This window comes from Alligator sinensis, unplaced genomic scaffold, assembly GCF_000455745.1.
Source record: "Alligator sinensis unplaced genomic scaffold, ASM45574v1 scaffold872_3, whole genome shotgun sequence".
Classification (NCBI taxonomy): Eukaryota; Metazoa; Chordata; order Crocodylia; family Alligatoridae; genus Alligator; species Alligator sinensis.
The window spans coordinates 1,149,236-1,162,241 of NW_005842137.1; the positions used below are offsets into that span (position 1 = coordinate 1,149,236).

Below are 13,006 nucleotides of genomic sequence, written 5' to 3' on the forward strand. Positions count from 1 at the left end.
TCCAATAAGTGATGCATACAAGGCCACAAGAGCACATCAGTGGCAGAGTAGGATTTGGACTTGGAAGGCCCTGGAGCTGATCACCTGGGTTCTCAACATCAGAGGCATGCTGGGATTGTTATTACAGAAGCTCAACACAGGACAGTTACTGAGAGTTACTCAAGGAGGAGGCAGGGCTTGAGTGAGGGATGGATGGCTATTCCCTGGCAAACAGAGGATGCTGGGGCTGGCACCAGGTGAGAAGGAAGGGGGGAGGGTGAACTCTGCTTTTAGGAGCGGCCCCCGGGCACCTGCCTGTATCCCGTCCAGTAGCTTGCTCATGCACCAGAAGCTGTCGGCCTCAATGCTGCGTAACACATCCTGCGACAGATTCGTCACGTCAAAGTTCTCCACGTCCTCCTCTGAAAAAAAAAAAAAACGCCAAGAGAATCCCTAGGGCGCATCCTGAGAAGGGAAGGCAGGGGTGAGAGTAGGCAGTGTGTTCACCACTGCGCTTAGGGTCCAGATTTGTGGAGACATGGACCAAGGAACCACGTGGAAGAACCAGCTCAACATCCTACAGATGAGGAGGCCAGAGATTCTTACCTAATGACTCCTGCATTAAGCTGGGAGAGATGTCCCAACAGCTGTGGGTTGAGAACACATCTAAAGTCCATCTGAGGAGAATGCTGCCAGCCCCAAGGCCAAGGCTGCAGGAGTACTCTCCTTTCCTGCAAGTCTGACTGAGCCTGGCCTCCCCCAGCTGCTGCCTGTAGCTGTTTTTCCTCAGGCTGCTTCCTCCTGTGCTGGCTGCTAAGCTGAAAGCACCAGGGCTCTTAAAGGTAGCTGAGCCATCCCAGCCTGCCGGCGCCCAGCCTTCAACAGCGAGTGCCCTGCCAGCAGAGCTTGAAGGGCTGATTTTCCTGTTTGCGCAGAGCAGGTGGCTGCAGAAGGCTCTCTGCACACAGTCACTGGACAGGTGGCAACAGGCCATTAAAGAACAAGGCTGAGGCAGCAGCTCCTGTGCAGCTGACCTAGTTCTGCGGGAGTGGGTGATGAAGTGGAGATGGGTGGAGGGCTCCAGCTCCAAGCAGCTTGGCAGCTGTGGGTTGTGAATGAGCAGCAAACCTTACAGGCACAAATCAGGAAGGGGATGGGGGAGCTATGCAGAACTGCAGCCTCTGCCTCCTCAGAGCAAGGGCCATGGTAGCTTCAAAGTGCCTTTCCTACCAGGTGGCCTTGCAGGCCAAAGCAAGGCGCCTGCTGCTGAAACGTGCCCAGCTTGGAGGTGGAGGGCAGCAGCTGTTTAGCAGCAAGCAGCAGCACTGCAGGGCAGGAAGGAGAGGAAACACCAAGGGAAACAGCCCTAGCTGGAATGTGCCCAAGGACTCAGCAGCTCTGTGCTCATGTCAGATCCACTCTCAGCAGCAGCCCAACCACAGGAGCCAAAATTTTTCCTTGCCCTCCATGCTGCTGTTGCCTGTTCCGCCTCATCGCAGAGACAACTGCGTTGCAGCAGTACCTGGGGCAGGCTCTAGAATGAAAGGCATTGATTTTCAACCTTTTTTCATTTGTGGAACCCTTTGGAAATTTCGAATGGAGGTCCACACCCCTTTGAATTGTAAGTGTGGGTAGTCACATACTTTTGACTGATCATAGTCATTTTTTGCAGACCCTTTAAACATAGTCTGTGGGCCCCCAGGGCTCTGTGGATCACAGGTTGAAAACCACTGGTCTTGTGGTTAAAGCCAGGGCCTGCACAGCTGAGCAAGTCACGACACCCCTCACTGCTGCAGGGTCCCCATCTGTAGTTGGGGGGGGAAAAGGGGGTCAGGTCACACCATCCTGTCCCCAAGGCTTGTGGCAGATGTGGGTTTCAGAGGTGTGGGTGCTGGCATCTCTCTGGGCTTTCCAGTGCAGGCACCTTTGGAAACCAGGTTGAGAGGCTGGGCCTTTCAAAGGAAATGCGGGAGTTGGGATTGTTCTGAATTCAGACAGCTCTTAGCCCAAGGGACCATGGCTAGGGGATTTTCACACTACCACACTACAACTAATAAAGAAGCACCTAAGTCCCAATGAAACTGAAGGAAGAGGAGGCTCTTTATTCCCCCAGGGCCTGGCAAAGCAGGGACCACTGTGTGTGGAAAGTGGGGCTGGGAATTCGCACTGGACTAGCTTCTGTGCAGTGGCTCCCTGCGTGGGCTCTACCACATGGGCACCACCACTCCACTGCAGGAGCCTGGCACACGGGCAGTGTCAAGCCTCCTGGCAGCAGCAGGAGGGGAATGGGGACAGGAGTTACAAGTGTGACTGCTTGATAGGAAGAGATGGGGGCTATGCTGAGTTGGCAGCTGGAGCCTGCAAAAACATACAATCAGGTGGAGCAGGAGGGCTTTGAGAGTCTGGGCAGAGCTGTGAAGGCATTAATGGCTCTTAAACTACTGAAAAGCCTTGCTCAGGGTGCTGAGGTACTGATGGCAGTGCTTCGGCACAGGGAAACTGCTCAGCTTCAGACAGCCGCTGCCCCTCCCTAGGCTGACCCAAAAGTGGAGTGCCAAGGGACAGAGCTGCCTCACACAGGAGAAGCTGCAGGTTTTCTGGGGGACTTGGGAGGGGAGGACAGGACTCTTTTGCAGACTTGGTTTTCAAATCCAGCTAATTAGGAGCTCAGCAGGTGCCTGCTGCTGTCAGTTCAGTCCCTGAAGGGCACATGGCATGTGAAAGGCAGCGCTCCCTTCCAACAGGCTGGGAGAAGTGTGTCAAACAGGAGTTTGTGGCGAGACAGCAGGATGCTGACCCATGTGCACGGCCTTGCATGGCCCAGACACACAGGGTGGCTCCTCCAGGGCCTTGTAGCTTTAGTGGACACCCCTGGAGGTGGTAGCAGTAGGAGTCAGGGGCTGGGGCACCAGCCTCGGCCAGGAGACCTGTGTGCTCTACCAATGACCTCAGCTGGTCTGAGTGCCCAGCATCTAACACGATGGGGTCCGGAGGACCGTGCAGTACAAACTAGTGGGTCTGATACACTCAGCTCCCCCTAGGGTTCATGCTCCATGAGCCTGGGTGGAGGGAGGTAAGAAAACACATGACAGGCGGGTCACCCCTTCAGGCACTGGGGCTCTGGGGAGTTGTCTGAATGCTGGAGCCCTGGGCACCGCTGGGCTAGAAGAGCAGAAGATGCCCTGCCCTCAGGGAGGGGGACCTCACCACAAACTCCCTTTAGAAGTCAGGTCAGGCTCACCCAGCCCTCCCCCTGCCCCAAGAGAAGCCTGCCCTGGAGCCAAGGTTTCAAGCAACCTGTGTTTAATGCTCCACTAGTTTTTGCCAGTCACCAGGCACCAGGAAGGAGGCTGGTATTGTCAAAAGCAGCAGGATCACTCCTTTGGGCATCCATAGCTCTGAAAGGCTCAGAGACCCACAGAGAATGACATGCATATTTTAAAGCCCAGCTTCTTTCCTACACAACTCTCCTTCACTCAGCTCAGGGTTACAATGCATCAGAGAAGAGAAGCGATGCTCGTGAGTCAGGGAGGAGGGCACTGTGCCAGCTGGCTTGGGCTGAGGCTAGAAGAGGCAACAGCTGCCTGGTGAAAGGTACCCACTTGCAGATGGCGGCTATCAGCCAGGTCCTGATAGGCGACAGCCACTGATAAGGTCAGGACACTTCTCACCACTTGAGAGCTGTAGGAATGGCAATGCGTGGAGCTGGAGTCTGCCACCTTTGGCTCCACCCTGCAGCTGTGGCTGGATGCAGCCGTGGCTGGATGCAGCCGTCTGTTTCTATCTGAAACTAGGCCTGGATGGCACTTCTGCGCACCAACACTTGCTCCGTTCCACCCCGGGGTCATCTGCCTCTCAAACAGCTCCCAACTGCTCCCTAGGGAGCTGATATTTTTAATGTTTCTATAAAATATGGCTGCTTTATAGTCCAGCTGCCTGAGAGGTCTGCCCGAGGGGACGTATGGTGCGGCTCAGACACAGAAGAGACAAGACTGACAAGGTGAAGGAGACAGCTTAGCAACTGTGAATGTCAGGGCAAAACATGCAGAAAGGAGGCGGCGGCAGGAAAACCCCTGAATGGGACAGGAGTGAGGATGGCGAATGCAAGGGCTGCGGGGAGAGGAAACCTACATAGCTCCCAGCTGTGCACTCTTCAGCTCTGGGCAAGGTCTGTGGAAGGGAAAAGCCTCTGACAAGCATCCAGCTCGCCCCTCCAGCACGCACAGCCCCCAGACTGAGAGCTCAGGCACAAGCTAAAAGCAGCTTGGCAGAAGGAAGCGTTGAAAAGGCTCTCTCTGGTGCGCATCGCTTGGTGCAAACAGCTGTTCTGTAGCATCATGACAACGGCCCTGTATAAAGAACCTGGACAGGCAGCATATGGCTCTGCCAGCAACTGAATACCAGCCAGCAACTCCACGGCAGCCGTGCCAGCCCAGGCCAAGGGGCGCTTGTTACGGCAGCACAGCCTGCTCCAGAGCACGGCCACCAGCGGGGAAGCAGGTCTGGCTCCCTGCTGTGTGGGGCACCCCAATGTTTTCCCCCAGGCAAGACTGGTGGCTAGAACCAAGTGAGCACAGCCAGGGCACAGGGAGGGCATGACAGGGTGGCCAGGGACATTCCCAAGTATCTGCAACTTCACGTGCTCCCCTCAAAGCTACTTCAGTCTGATCCCCCCTTCCCCTGCCATGGCAAGAGCTGTTCACACCTGTTGTGGCCTGGGGCAAGCTGCTTACTTGAGGGTTAGATTTCATAGACATCAGAGCTGGAAGGGTCCTGTGATTCTCAACGAGTCCAGCCCCCCACCCAAAGGGCAGGAAGTCAGCTGGGGTCATAGGATCCCAGCAAGATAAGCATCCAGTTTCATCTTGAAGGTGTTCAATGAAGGCGCTTGAACCACCTCCGGTGGCAGGCTGTTCCAGACCCTGGGGGCTCGGACAGTAAAGAAGTTCTTCCTTATGTCCAGCCTGAAACGGTCTTGAAGTAGTTTGTGACCATTCGACCTCGTCATCCCTTGGGGCGCTCTGGTGAACAAACGTTCCCCCAGATGCTGGTGGTCACCCCTGATAAACTTGTAGGTGGCCATCAGATCACCCCTGAGCCTGCGCTTTTCCAGGCTAAAGAGCCCCAGGGCTCTCAGCCTGTCATCGTAGGGTCTGCTTCCCTGACCTCTGATCATGCGCGTGGCTCTTCTCTGGACTCTCTCAAGCTTCTCCACATCCTTTTTGAATTGTGGAGCCCAAAACTGGACACAGTACTCCAGCTGCGGCCTCACTAAGGCCGAGTACAGGGGGAGAATGACGTCCCGGGATTTGCTTGAGAAGCATCTATGGATGCAAGCCAGCGTTTTGGTCGCCCCTTGTTTACAGGCCTGTAGCACAGTGGGCACATTCACTAGGATTACTAGCCCAGGGCTCCTGGCATTGGCTGGCTCCTGGCTGAGCGGCCCACCTGACGCACCCAGCACCCAGCTCCTCCAGGTTTATCCAAGCTCTGCTCACAACAGTCCAAGATGTCTGCTATGATCAGCAGTGAAATAATCAATGTCTTAATTTACCCCTAACTGGGCCTCCGGATACTGCTAATTGAGATGAGCAGGGAGAAGGCACAACCTCAAGAGGCAAGGCTTCCTTTTCAAGACATGGTAAAGACACAGTTGATACCAACCAGCAGATTCACTTTGCAACCCAAAGGCCATACACACGGTGGTATTAAACAAGCAGAAATGCTACAGTAGGAACCAGTGGACCCGGTCAGCCAGGTGGGGTTGGGGCTAGCTCTATGCAAGCAGAAAAGGGCACAGATCCAAACCCTACCATTGCCACAAACAGAATACAACATCCCACTGCTAACGGCAGGATGTTGGGCCTTTCCATAGATGGACATGGCAACTAAGAGGCTATTGGTGTTTGGTGCAGCAGCCAATGCCTAAGATACATCAGTGCTCTTGGGGCAGTTGAACAGCAGTAAAGTCCAGCTGGTGCTACAGCCCCTACTCCCTGCTTTAGTCACCTTGGTTCACTCCAAGCTGGTAAACAGACACTGTCCTCCTCCACCCCACATCCCGAAGAAGCAATGTGTAAAATCTGTTGACTTCTGGTAGGGCAAAGAGCTGCGCCTAGCAAACCCTCCATGGGTTGGCTGCATGCGCATCTCCTGCCCTGCCTGCCCTCTTGCCCTTGGCATGTGCAGTGAGACACCTGCCTGCATTCCCTGCAGCCATTCCCACCCCCGCTGGATCTGCCATGCCAGCCCGATTGCCAGCTGCCACCCGCTCCACCTGTGGGTTCCTGCGCAGCTGCTGCTACTGCAGCCTCAGTGCCTCTCACCCGCTCCCCACTCAGCGCGTGCCAGTTGAAACTAGCAGAGCTCAGCACTCTTAAGCTGAAGGCATTGATCAGCCAGGGGTAGCAGCCGCTCCACACGTGGATCTGTGGCTGGCATTGGCCCAGGAGCGCCTGCACCCTGCCAGCTTGCTAAGGCAGCTGCGTTTGTGTGGCAGACTGATACAGAATGCCTTGGCAATGGACATACCAGCTTGGCAGCATGGGTGCGAGCTGGGACCCCAGGGGCTCAGCTCCAGCCCAGCTGCCAGAGAGCTTAGAGCTGGCAGGATGGGGATGTGCAAGGAGCACAACGCAGAGCTGTAGCACCAAGCACCAAGACAGATTGTCTTCCCTCAACCCCCCCTTTCCCCAGTCCCCCACTACCACAGAGCAGGAGATGGCACCAAACAGGCCTGACCCTAGCCAGCCCCCCCTTGGTAGGCACCAAGACTTATAGCAAGCAGCAAGCTTAGAAATCACAGTAGTGGCAGCAGGGCCCATGGCTCCTTGGTATTTTCTGGTAAAGCATGCAAGCGCCCTTTATGCCCAAAGGGAGGTACTGGAGAAGGGGCAATATGACACTTTGCAGCTGAAGGTAGAGAGTGAGCTCCAGGGAATGACCCTGCATTGGGCCCTGGTGACTGTGACCAGATGGGGCTGGCTGGAAAACCCAAACTAGTGGGAGAAAGGAGCTGGGGTCAAGGAGTCACATGGGATCTCATCCCTCAACTCCATAATGGAGACACTCCTAGCCCAGAACAGCACCTGGCTGAGACAAGAGGGCAGAGACCAGGGTTCAAGTCCCTGCTCCTGGCTAGGAGAAGCAGAAAGGGTTGTCATGTCTCCCGGTGTCTCACACTCCTTGGGAGTGCCCTACTTGCCAGGCTATGGGGGAAGGGTTTTTCTCCTCAAAAGTCTTGGGTTTGTTCTGCTGGGAACACAGTCTCCCAAATCAAAGCTAAGCATGAGACAGGAAGTCCATTCCCCATCAGATCTCCCTTGGGGACCATTTCCATCCCTACCACCAAGGGGACAGGGATGATGCTACCTGCTGCTCCATGCATGATACTGCCAGACTGTACCAATGTATTGGGAGAACCTTGCACATGCTGCTGCTGTTTATAGGCTAAAAGGTCATAAGAGCAACAGCCCAAGGACACTCATATCCTGTTCATCTGTGGGAAGGTCCTTAGGTGGGTACTGGACCTCAAGACATGCCAGGCAGTGCACTGTATGTCTGGAGGCAGTGGCATGGCCGTTTCATCAACATGGGCCACCTGAGACTGGCAACAAGTCACACAGCTACCTGGGATGGCAAGTGTTGCAACAGAGATTCAGATTGTTGGGAAACTAGACAGAGTTGGGAGCTCAAACAGCCAGAAGAGGCTGGGCACTGGCACCTGCTCAGCCAGAACTGAACACAAACCACAGCAGACAGACTCTGCATTCAAGTCCTAGCTGCAATAGTTATACTTGGTTGCTCCAGGCCCAGGGACTCCTACGCCAAAGGGCTGCTCACTCCTCACAAATCCTGAGGTGGAGGCAGATTCTCCAGCAGGCCTTAATGTTATTCCTAGGTTTCCTGGAATAAACCAGAAGGGCAGACACAGGCCAAGGATGTGTCACGAGAGTTTGTCTCACTGGCCGATCTGAGACAGGGTTTCAAGTCTGTCACCCTTACCAATGCCCGTCCCCTTCCTGCACTGAGTTGGGTGGGAGCGTTGTCCCAAGGAACAGTACCAGGAGTTCTCCATGGTACTGAAGGGACATGAAGCAGAACTTGGGTATCCTGACTCCTCACTCGAGCCACTAGGTCACCCTACCTCCTGGAGCAAGTTCACTTCTGCCTCTCGCACAGCTCCTCGGGCAGTCGAATCACAGATCATCTGTGAGCAACAGTATTAGAAGGGCATTGCTGGATCTGAGCTGGTGGAAGGGACATTTCTGACAGCAAAAGCCATCACGGGAGTAGAGGCACCTTGGGTGACTGGTGCTATCACACCACTGGCCTCAAGGCCCAACTCTACCCAGAACCTTGCACACGCTTCTTCCTACCAGCTGGCCTGAAGCCAGACAAGGCCCCCTGGGAAGACAGTGCTGGCTGCTGCTTGCTTTACCTCCTGGCTGTGTTCTTGATCAATTGTGATAGAAAAGCCAATTGGGAAGAGACATGCGCTAACCAGCAGATCAGCTGAGGGGAGAGGTTTTAATTGATCAATATGGAAGCTGCTGCCAGTTTGCCACTCTGGCTCCCAATACCTGCCCATGCATAACATGAATTAACGAGTAATCCTGCCCTTGCCGGCTGGGGCTAATCTATTATTGGAGGTGACGCCAAGGGAAAAACCAGGAAATCGAACGGTGAGAGGCTGTGGTGTCAGCTCTAGCTTGTGCTGAACAGTTAATTGTAGTGAACAGCTCCACGACTCCTGCCTCAGGCTGGCAGCCTCTCTCCTGCATCACACAAAATACTTTGCCTGGAAGTGGCTTTGGCCCTGCTGACTCAGCTCTTCCAGGCTCTGCCATAATGGGAGGGGGAGCTGAACAGCATGGAGTCAGACCCAGAGGGGGATGGGGCTTGCAATGGAAGGTGGCAGCAAGATGGCTTTTTAAGGCTGCATAACAGGCCTGAAGACAAAAGCCCTTGGCTGCTCAGATAGGAGTAACAGCAGCAAGGGACATGCCTAGGCTTCAGACAGAGCCTGGAAAGTTTGAGGGGCATTTATGACTCGGCTGCCTCTGATAGAGTTTGGCCTCAATGATCCAGGTCCTTTCCAGTCTTATGTTCCCACAGCGGAGCATGGGACCACTCTGTATGGCTACAGTCACTGTATTCCTGGCACGGCATGCACTGTCCCGGACAGCATATTGCTCAAAAGGTGCAGACAGGTTTGACAGACAGAAATGAATGATGAAGAGCTGGAACTGCTTCCAAGAGCCAGACTCCAGGGGACTGTGCTGGGGCGCAGGACTTAAGAGCTGAGCAAGGGGAAGATCCCAGAAGGCAGGAGCAGTAGGACAAAGTTACGAAGAAACTCTGCAGAGACCTATTTGGCTGAGGAACAGGTGATGGGAGCCCCTAACTGAACATCAACTTGGGCAAAGCAATGCATGATCAAGGTACAATCCTGCATTGATCCAGGGGAGTACAACTGAAACCCAGTGGACGGAGTGCTTTCCAATGGAGAGCCACCACAAATGGATTCCACATGGATGGAACATGACCCCTCAGTATTTGAGAGGAAAGCTGAACCACACCAGGAGGCATATTAATGAGCTGCCGGGGGGTGAGAACTCTATTGTAGTAATGCAAGTGAATGAGGAATTGTGGCAGGCCACTGAGATGGTCCTGGTAGGCTGTGTGCCATGCACCCCAGCCCCAGACAATTTGCAGTCACCTCCAATAAATAACTACAGAAATCACACTCCCATCACCAGGGCTGTATGGCCCTTCCTCAGGGTCAGTCATTAGGGCAGTGCTAAAGGTGCCTTAGCGAAGTGCCTGCACAAGTGTATGTCTGTGTCTGCATAAGGGCAGAGGTTCCCAGCTGCAGCTGCCTCTGTGGGTGGCATGCCCAGGTCAGGGGCCCTCAGCAACCCTACTTATCTAGTGCTCAACCATCTCAGCTTCTCCTTGTCTGGCTGGCAAGCAGGTAGGCTACTCCTTCCTTAAGGCCCCTACATAGATGGGCCTGGTGCTCACCAGAGGGGTAGGGGACACTATCTGAAACCAACAATTGGAACTTAACCCCCAGCCCCACCTCCCCTGGGTGTCCACTCTGGGGTGAGGCAAACACTGAGTCAGGCTGGGCCATGGAGCATGTTCCTTTCAGCAGCACCTGATGCTGTAGGGAGGGCAGCAGGCCTTAGGGCTAGGTTTGCACAACAGCAAGAGCAGGCTGACCTGCACCAGCTTAGGCACCAGGATCAGCCAAGCTGTGTTAGCATGAACTCAGCACAGGCTGGAAGAGCTCAACCTGGACCACTGGCAGCCCATGTTGAAATGGCTGCACTGCTACTGTCACCTGAGCTGGTTAACAGTTAGAGTGGGCAGGCATGCTCCAACTGTGGTCAGACTCCTTAAACCAGTAATTCTTAACCAGGGTGTCAGAGCACCCTAGGGTGCTGGGAGATCCTTTTCAGGGTTCTGTAGGATGCCACACAGTATTAGCCCTGTTATGTGTGCAAATACCTACATGATTCAGAAGATAAACCCAAAGATTTCAAGTGAGAATCCAGTGTCACTAACATTTTGCCCTGCTCCAGGCTTTCCAAGTTCTTTGCAACAGAACTGATATTTTTTCCGTACTCAAGAAATGAATGAAAGCAAAGAGTTGAGATTTTTTCAAGGAGGCCCCGAACCTAATGAGGTCGAGAACCACTGCCCTGATGGGACGTCTGTACTATGATAAAGACCATCTCCAGGCAGACAGCTCTTTGAGCATGCACTGCATTCACCTCAGACTTCTGGTGCATATAGCTGAAGTCCATTCACTGCAACACCTGATAAAGGCAACATCTGGTTATAAGCAACTTCTTCCCTACCATGCATTCAGCCAACTTCCTATGGCAGCAACATGTATTTAACAGGGATCAACACCTAGCTAGTAGGCATCAACAAAACACTGAAGACAAAAAGGAAGAACTACCTGCAAAGAGCAAGGCCTCCTTCCACTGAACCCTGCCATTGCCCTGGCGAGGCCTCAGTGTAACATGCGTGAACATCTTTGTTTTAACACACTGAACAGATGCGGGATCAGAGTCAAACCCCTTTGCACTCTCCTTGTTGCGAGAGTCCAAGTGCCAGCCCAGCCCCTGCTAACCTCAGAATCACGGGGCTTGGCGCTCAGGATAGCTGGTGGGCAGCAACAGAGCAAACATTTCTATGAGTCAAGTGCTAGCTGCTCTGGTGCCTGCCAGGAAGAGATGCTGCAGGAAAACAGCCAAGGCTCCACCCAACAATCATATGGTGATGAAGTGGGTAAACTTCATGCTCCTTACAGAGGAGAGCATGGAGCATTATAGAGCAACAGGCTGAGCAAGCTGGGCATCAGACCAAGTCCACACTCCTTGGGCAAGTTCATCTCTACAGTCACATAACAAGAATGGCTGGATCTGCTCCAAACCCTAAGCAGAGAGGATTATCCAGAGACTAAAGCACATTTTACTACTTGTGATCTGAAGATTTGAACCCAAGGCTTAAGAGGCAACAGGCTGATGCATTAGGAACTGCTCTGTTCATGGACCCAACTCCATGAGAGGATGGCTCTTCAGGAAGAGGACACCCTCCTCTAACAAGTTCTGGGAGGAAGATCTGGCTTGCAGTGAAAGAGCTTTGGTTATTTGAGCCCCACAAGCCTGTCACTGCAAAACAGAAGGTCAGCTCCAAGTGTCCAGAACAGCCAACACCAGAGCCACATATGGAAATGCAATGCAGGTGGCCTTGCATCCCGGGCTGCACTCACAAGAGATCACATTGATCTGCACAGGTAACATGTGCAGCCTCCCAGAAAACCCTGGACTACTTCTGTACTTGTGAGGCATTTGCCCAATACACCCAGCTCAGCCTCTGAGGTGACACTGAGCAATAGCAAAGACTTCAGAGCCTTTCCTACCAGACACCAGTAATGCCTTGAGAAAAGGAGACCAGGCCATTACTGTTCAAATGGAATCTGCTCGGGCACCCACAGGACAAGTTCCTTCCTTCTGTAGAGGCTCAGATTAAAGGAGTTGCACCAGGGGCATGTAGGAGGCACATTTTGTGCACTGAGCTTCATGCCACTGCTTTGCGCAGCCCTGTACATTGCGAACTGAATCCTCTGAGGGCCTGAGCACTCCCATCTCCCAACAAGTTGAAATGGAGACAGCTCAATCCCTCAAAGGAGAAGGTGCTGGGAAATGGGTGCTCAACTCCAGACAGGCTTAGATGGAGTGAGCCAAAGCACAATGAAGTCAGGAGGGAAGGGCTGGGAACTTCACGGGGTGAGTACAGCCCTGTCAGTGCAGTGCTCCATCCAGGCCATTTACTCTAGTAAAGTACTAGCTCTCAGATCTCTGCACTGCACCCTGGACATTCCTTAAAAAAAAAAAAGCAGGAGTGGAAAACCAATGCACATTCTAAAAGATCTGAGCTGCACCCGGCTGAGTCTGCAATTGAGAGCACAGGGCAGGGATCATATTGAAATGCATTAGTACTTGGACAGGGTCTCTTTAAAGCTCAGGAACTGAAAGGGTGCCAGCTCAAGACTTCCAGCAATAAGAGCAAGAAAAATTGATATATCAAGGCTTTGCTAATGCTAAGTGACTGAAGGGCTCTGCTCTGTTTAAAACTACAACCAGATTAAGTGCATTCAAATGTAAATCCACTTTTGCTTCTGTTGAGTCCTGTATATGATATGTGGCTAGAGCCAATTCAGAAGGGGAAAGAAAACTGATGGGAGGTTAAGGAAGATTCAAAATTTAGTTTCATATGATAGTCACACAGAGGAGAACCTCTCCAGCAAGATACCAGCAACTTATAAATGGCCACATGCTGCTTTGAAAGGCCATAGCAGGTTCCAAGCACTAGACGTCACTTACCAACATATTCGGAGAGGAACACGACAAAGAATGGAGTGACCAGGTCATTTATTCCCTGGACGTAGCCGCTGGCTGGGTGTCGGATGGCCCAGATGAACAGAATTCTTTCAAAGATCTAGGGAAAG

General features: G+C 53.2%; 1 protein-coding gene across 3 annotated transcripts in view; it reads right to left on the reverse strand.

Annotated features, from left to right (window-relative positions):
* Positions 1-13,006, reverse strand: part of TBC1D22B (TBC1 domain family member 22B) — a 39,650-nt gene that overhangs the window by 15,215 nt on the left and 11,429 nt on the right. For all 3 annotated transcript variants that reach the window (XR_003094431.1, XR_003094430.1, XM_006025256.2), the window contains exons 8-9: positions 12,882-12,996; positions 295-401 (exon numbers count right to left, since the gene is read on the reverse strand). Coding sequence is in view for 1 of the 3 variants with exons in the window: in XM_006025256.2 (XP_006025318.1) it covers positions 295-401; positions 12,882-12,996 (222 nt within the window). In the remaining 2 variants the exon portion in view is untranslated. The remainder of the gene's footprint in view (positions 1-294; positions 402-12,881; positions 12,997-13,006) is intronic.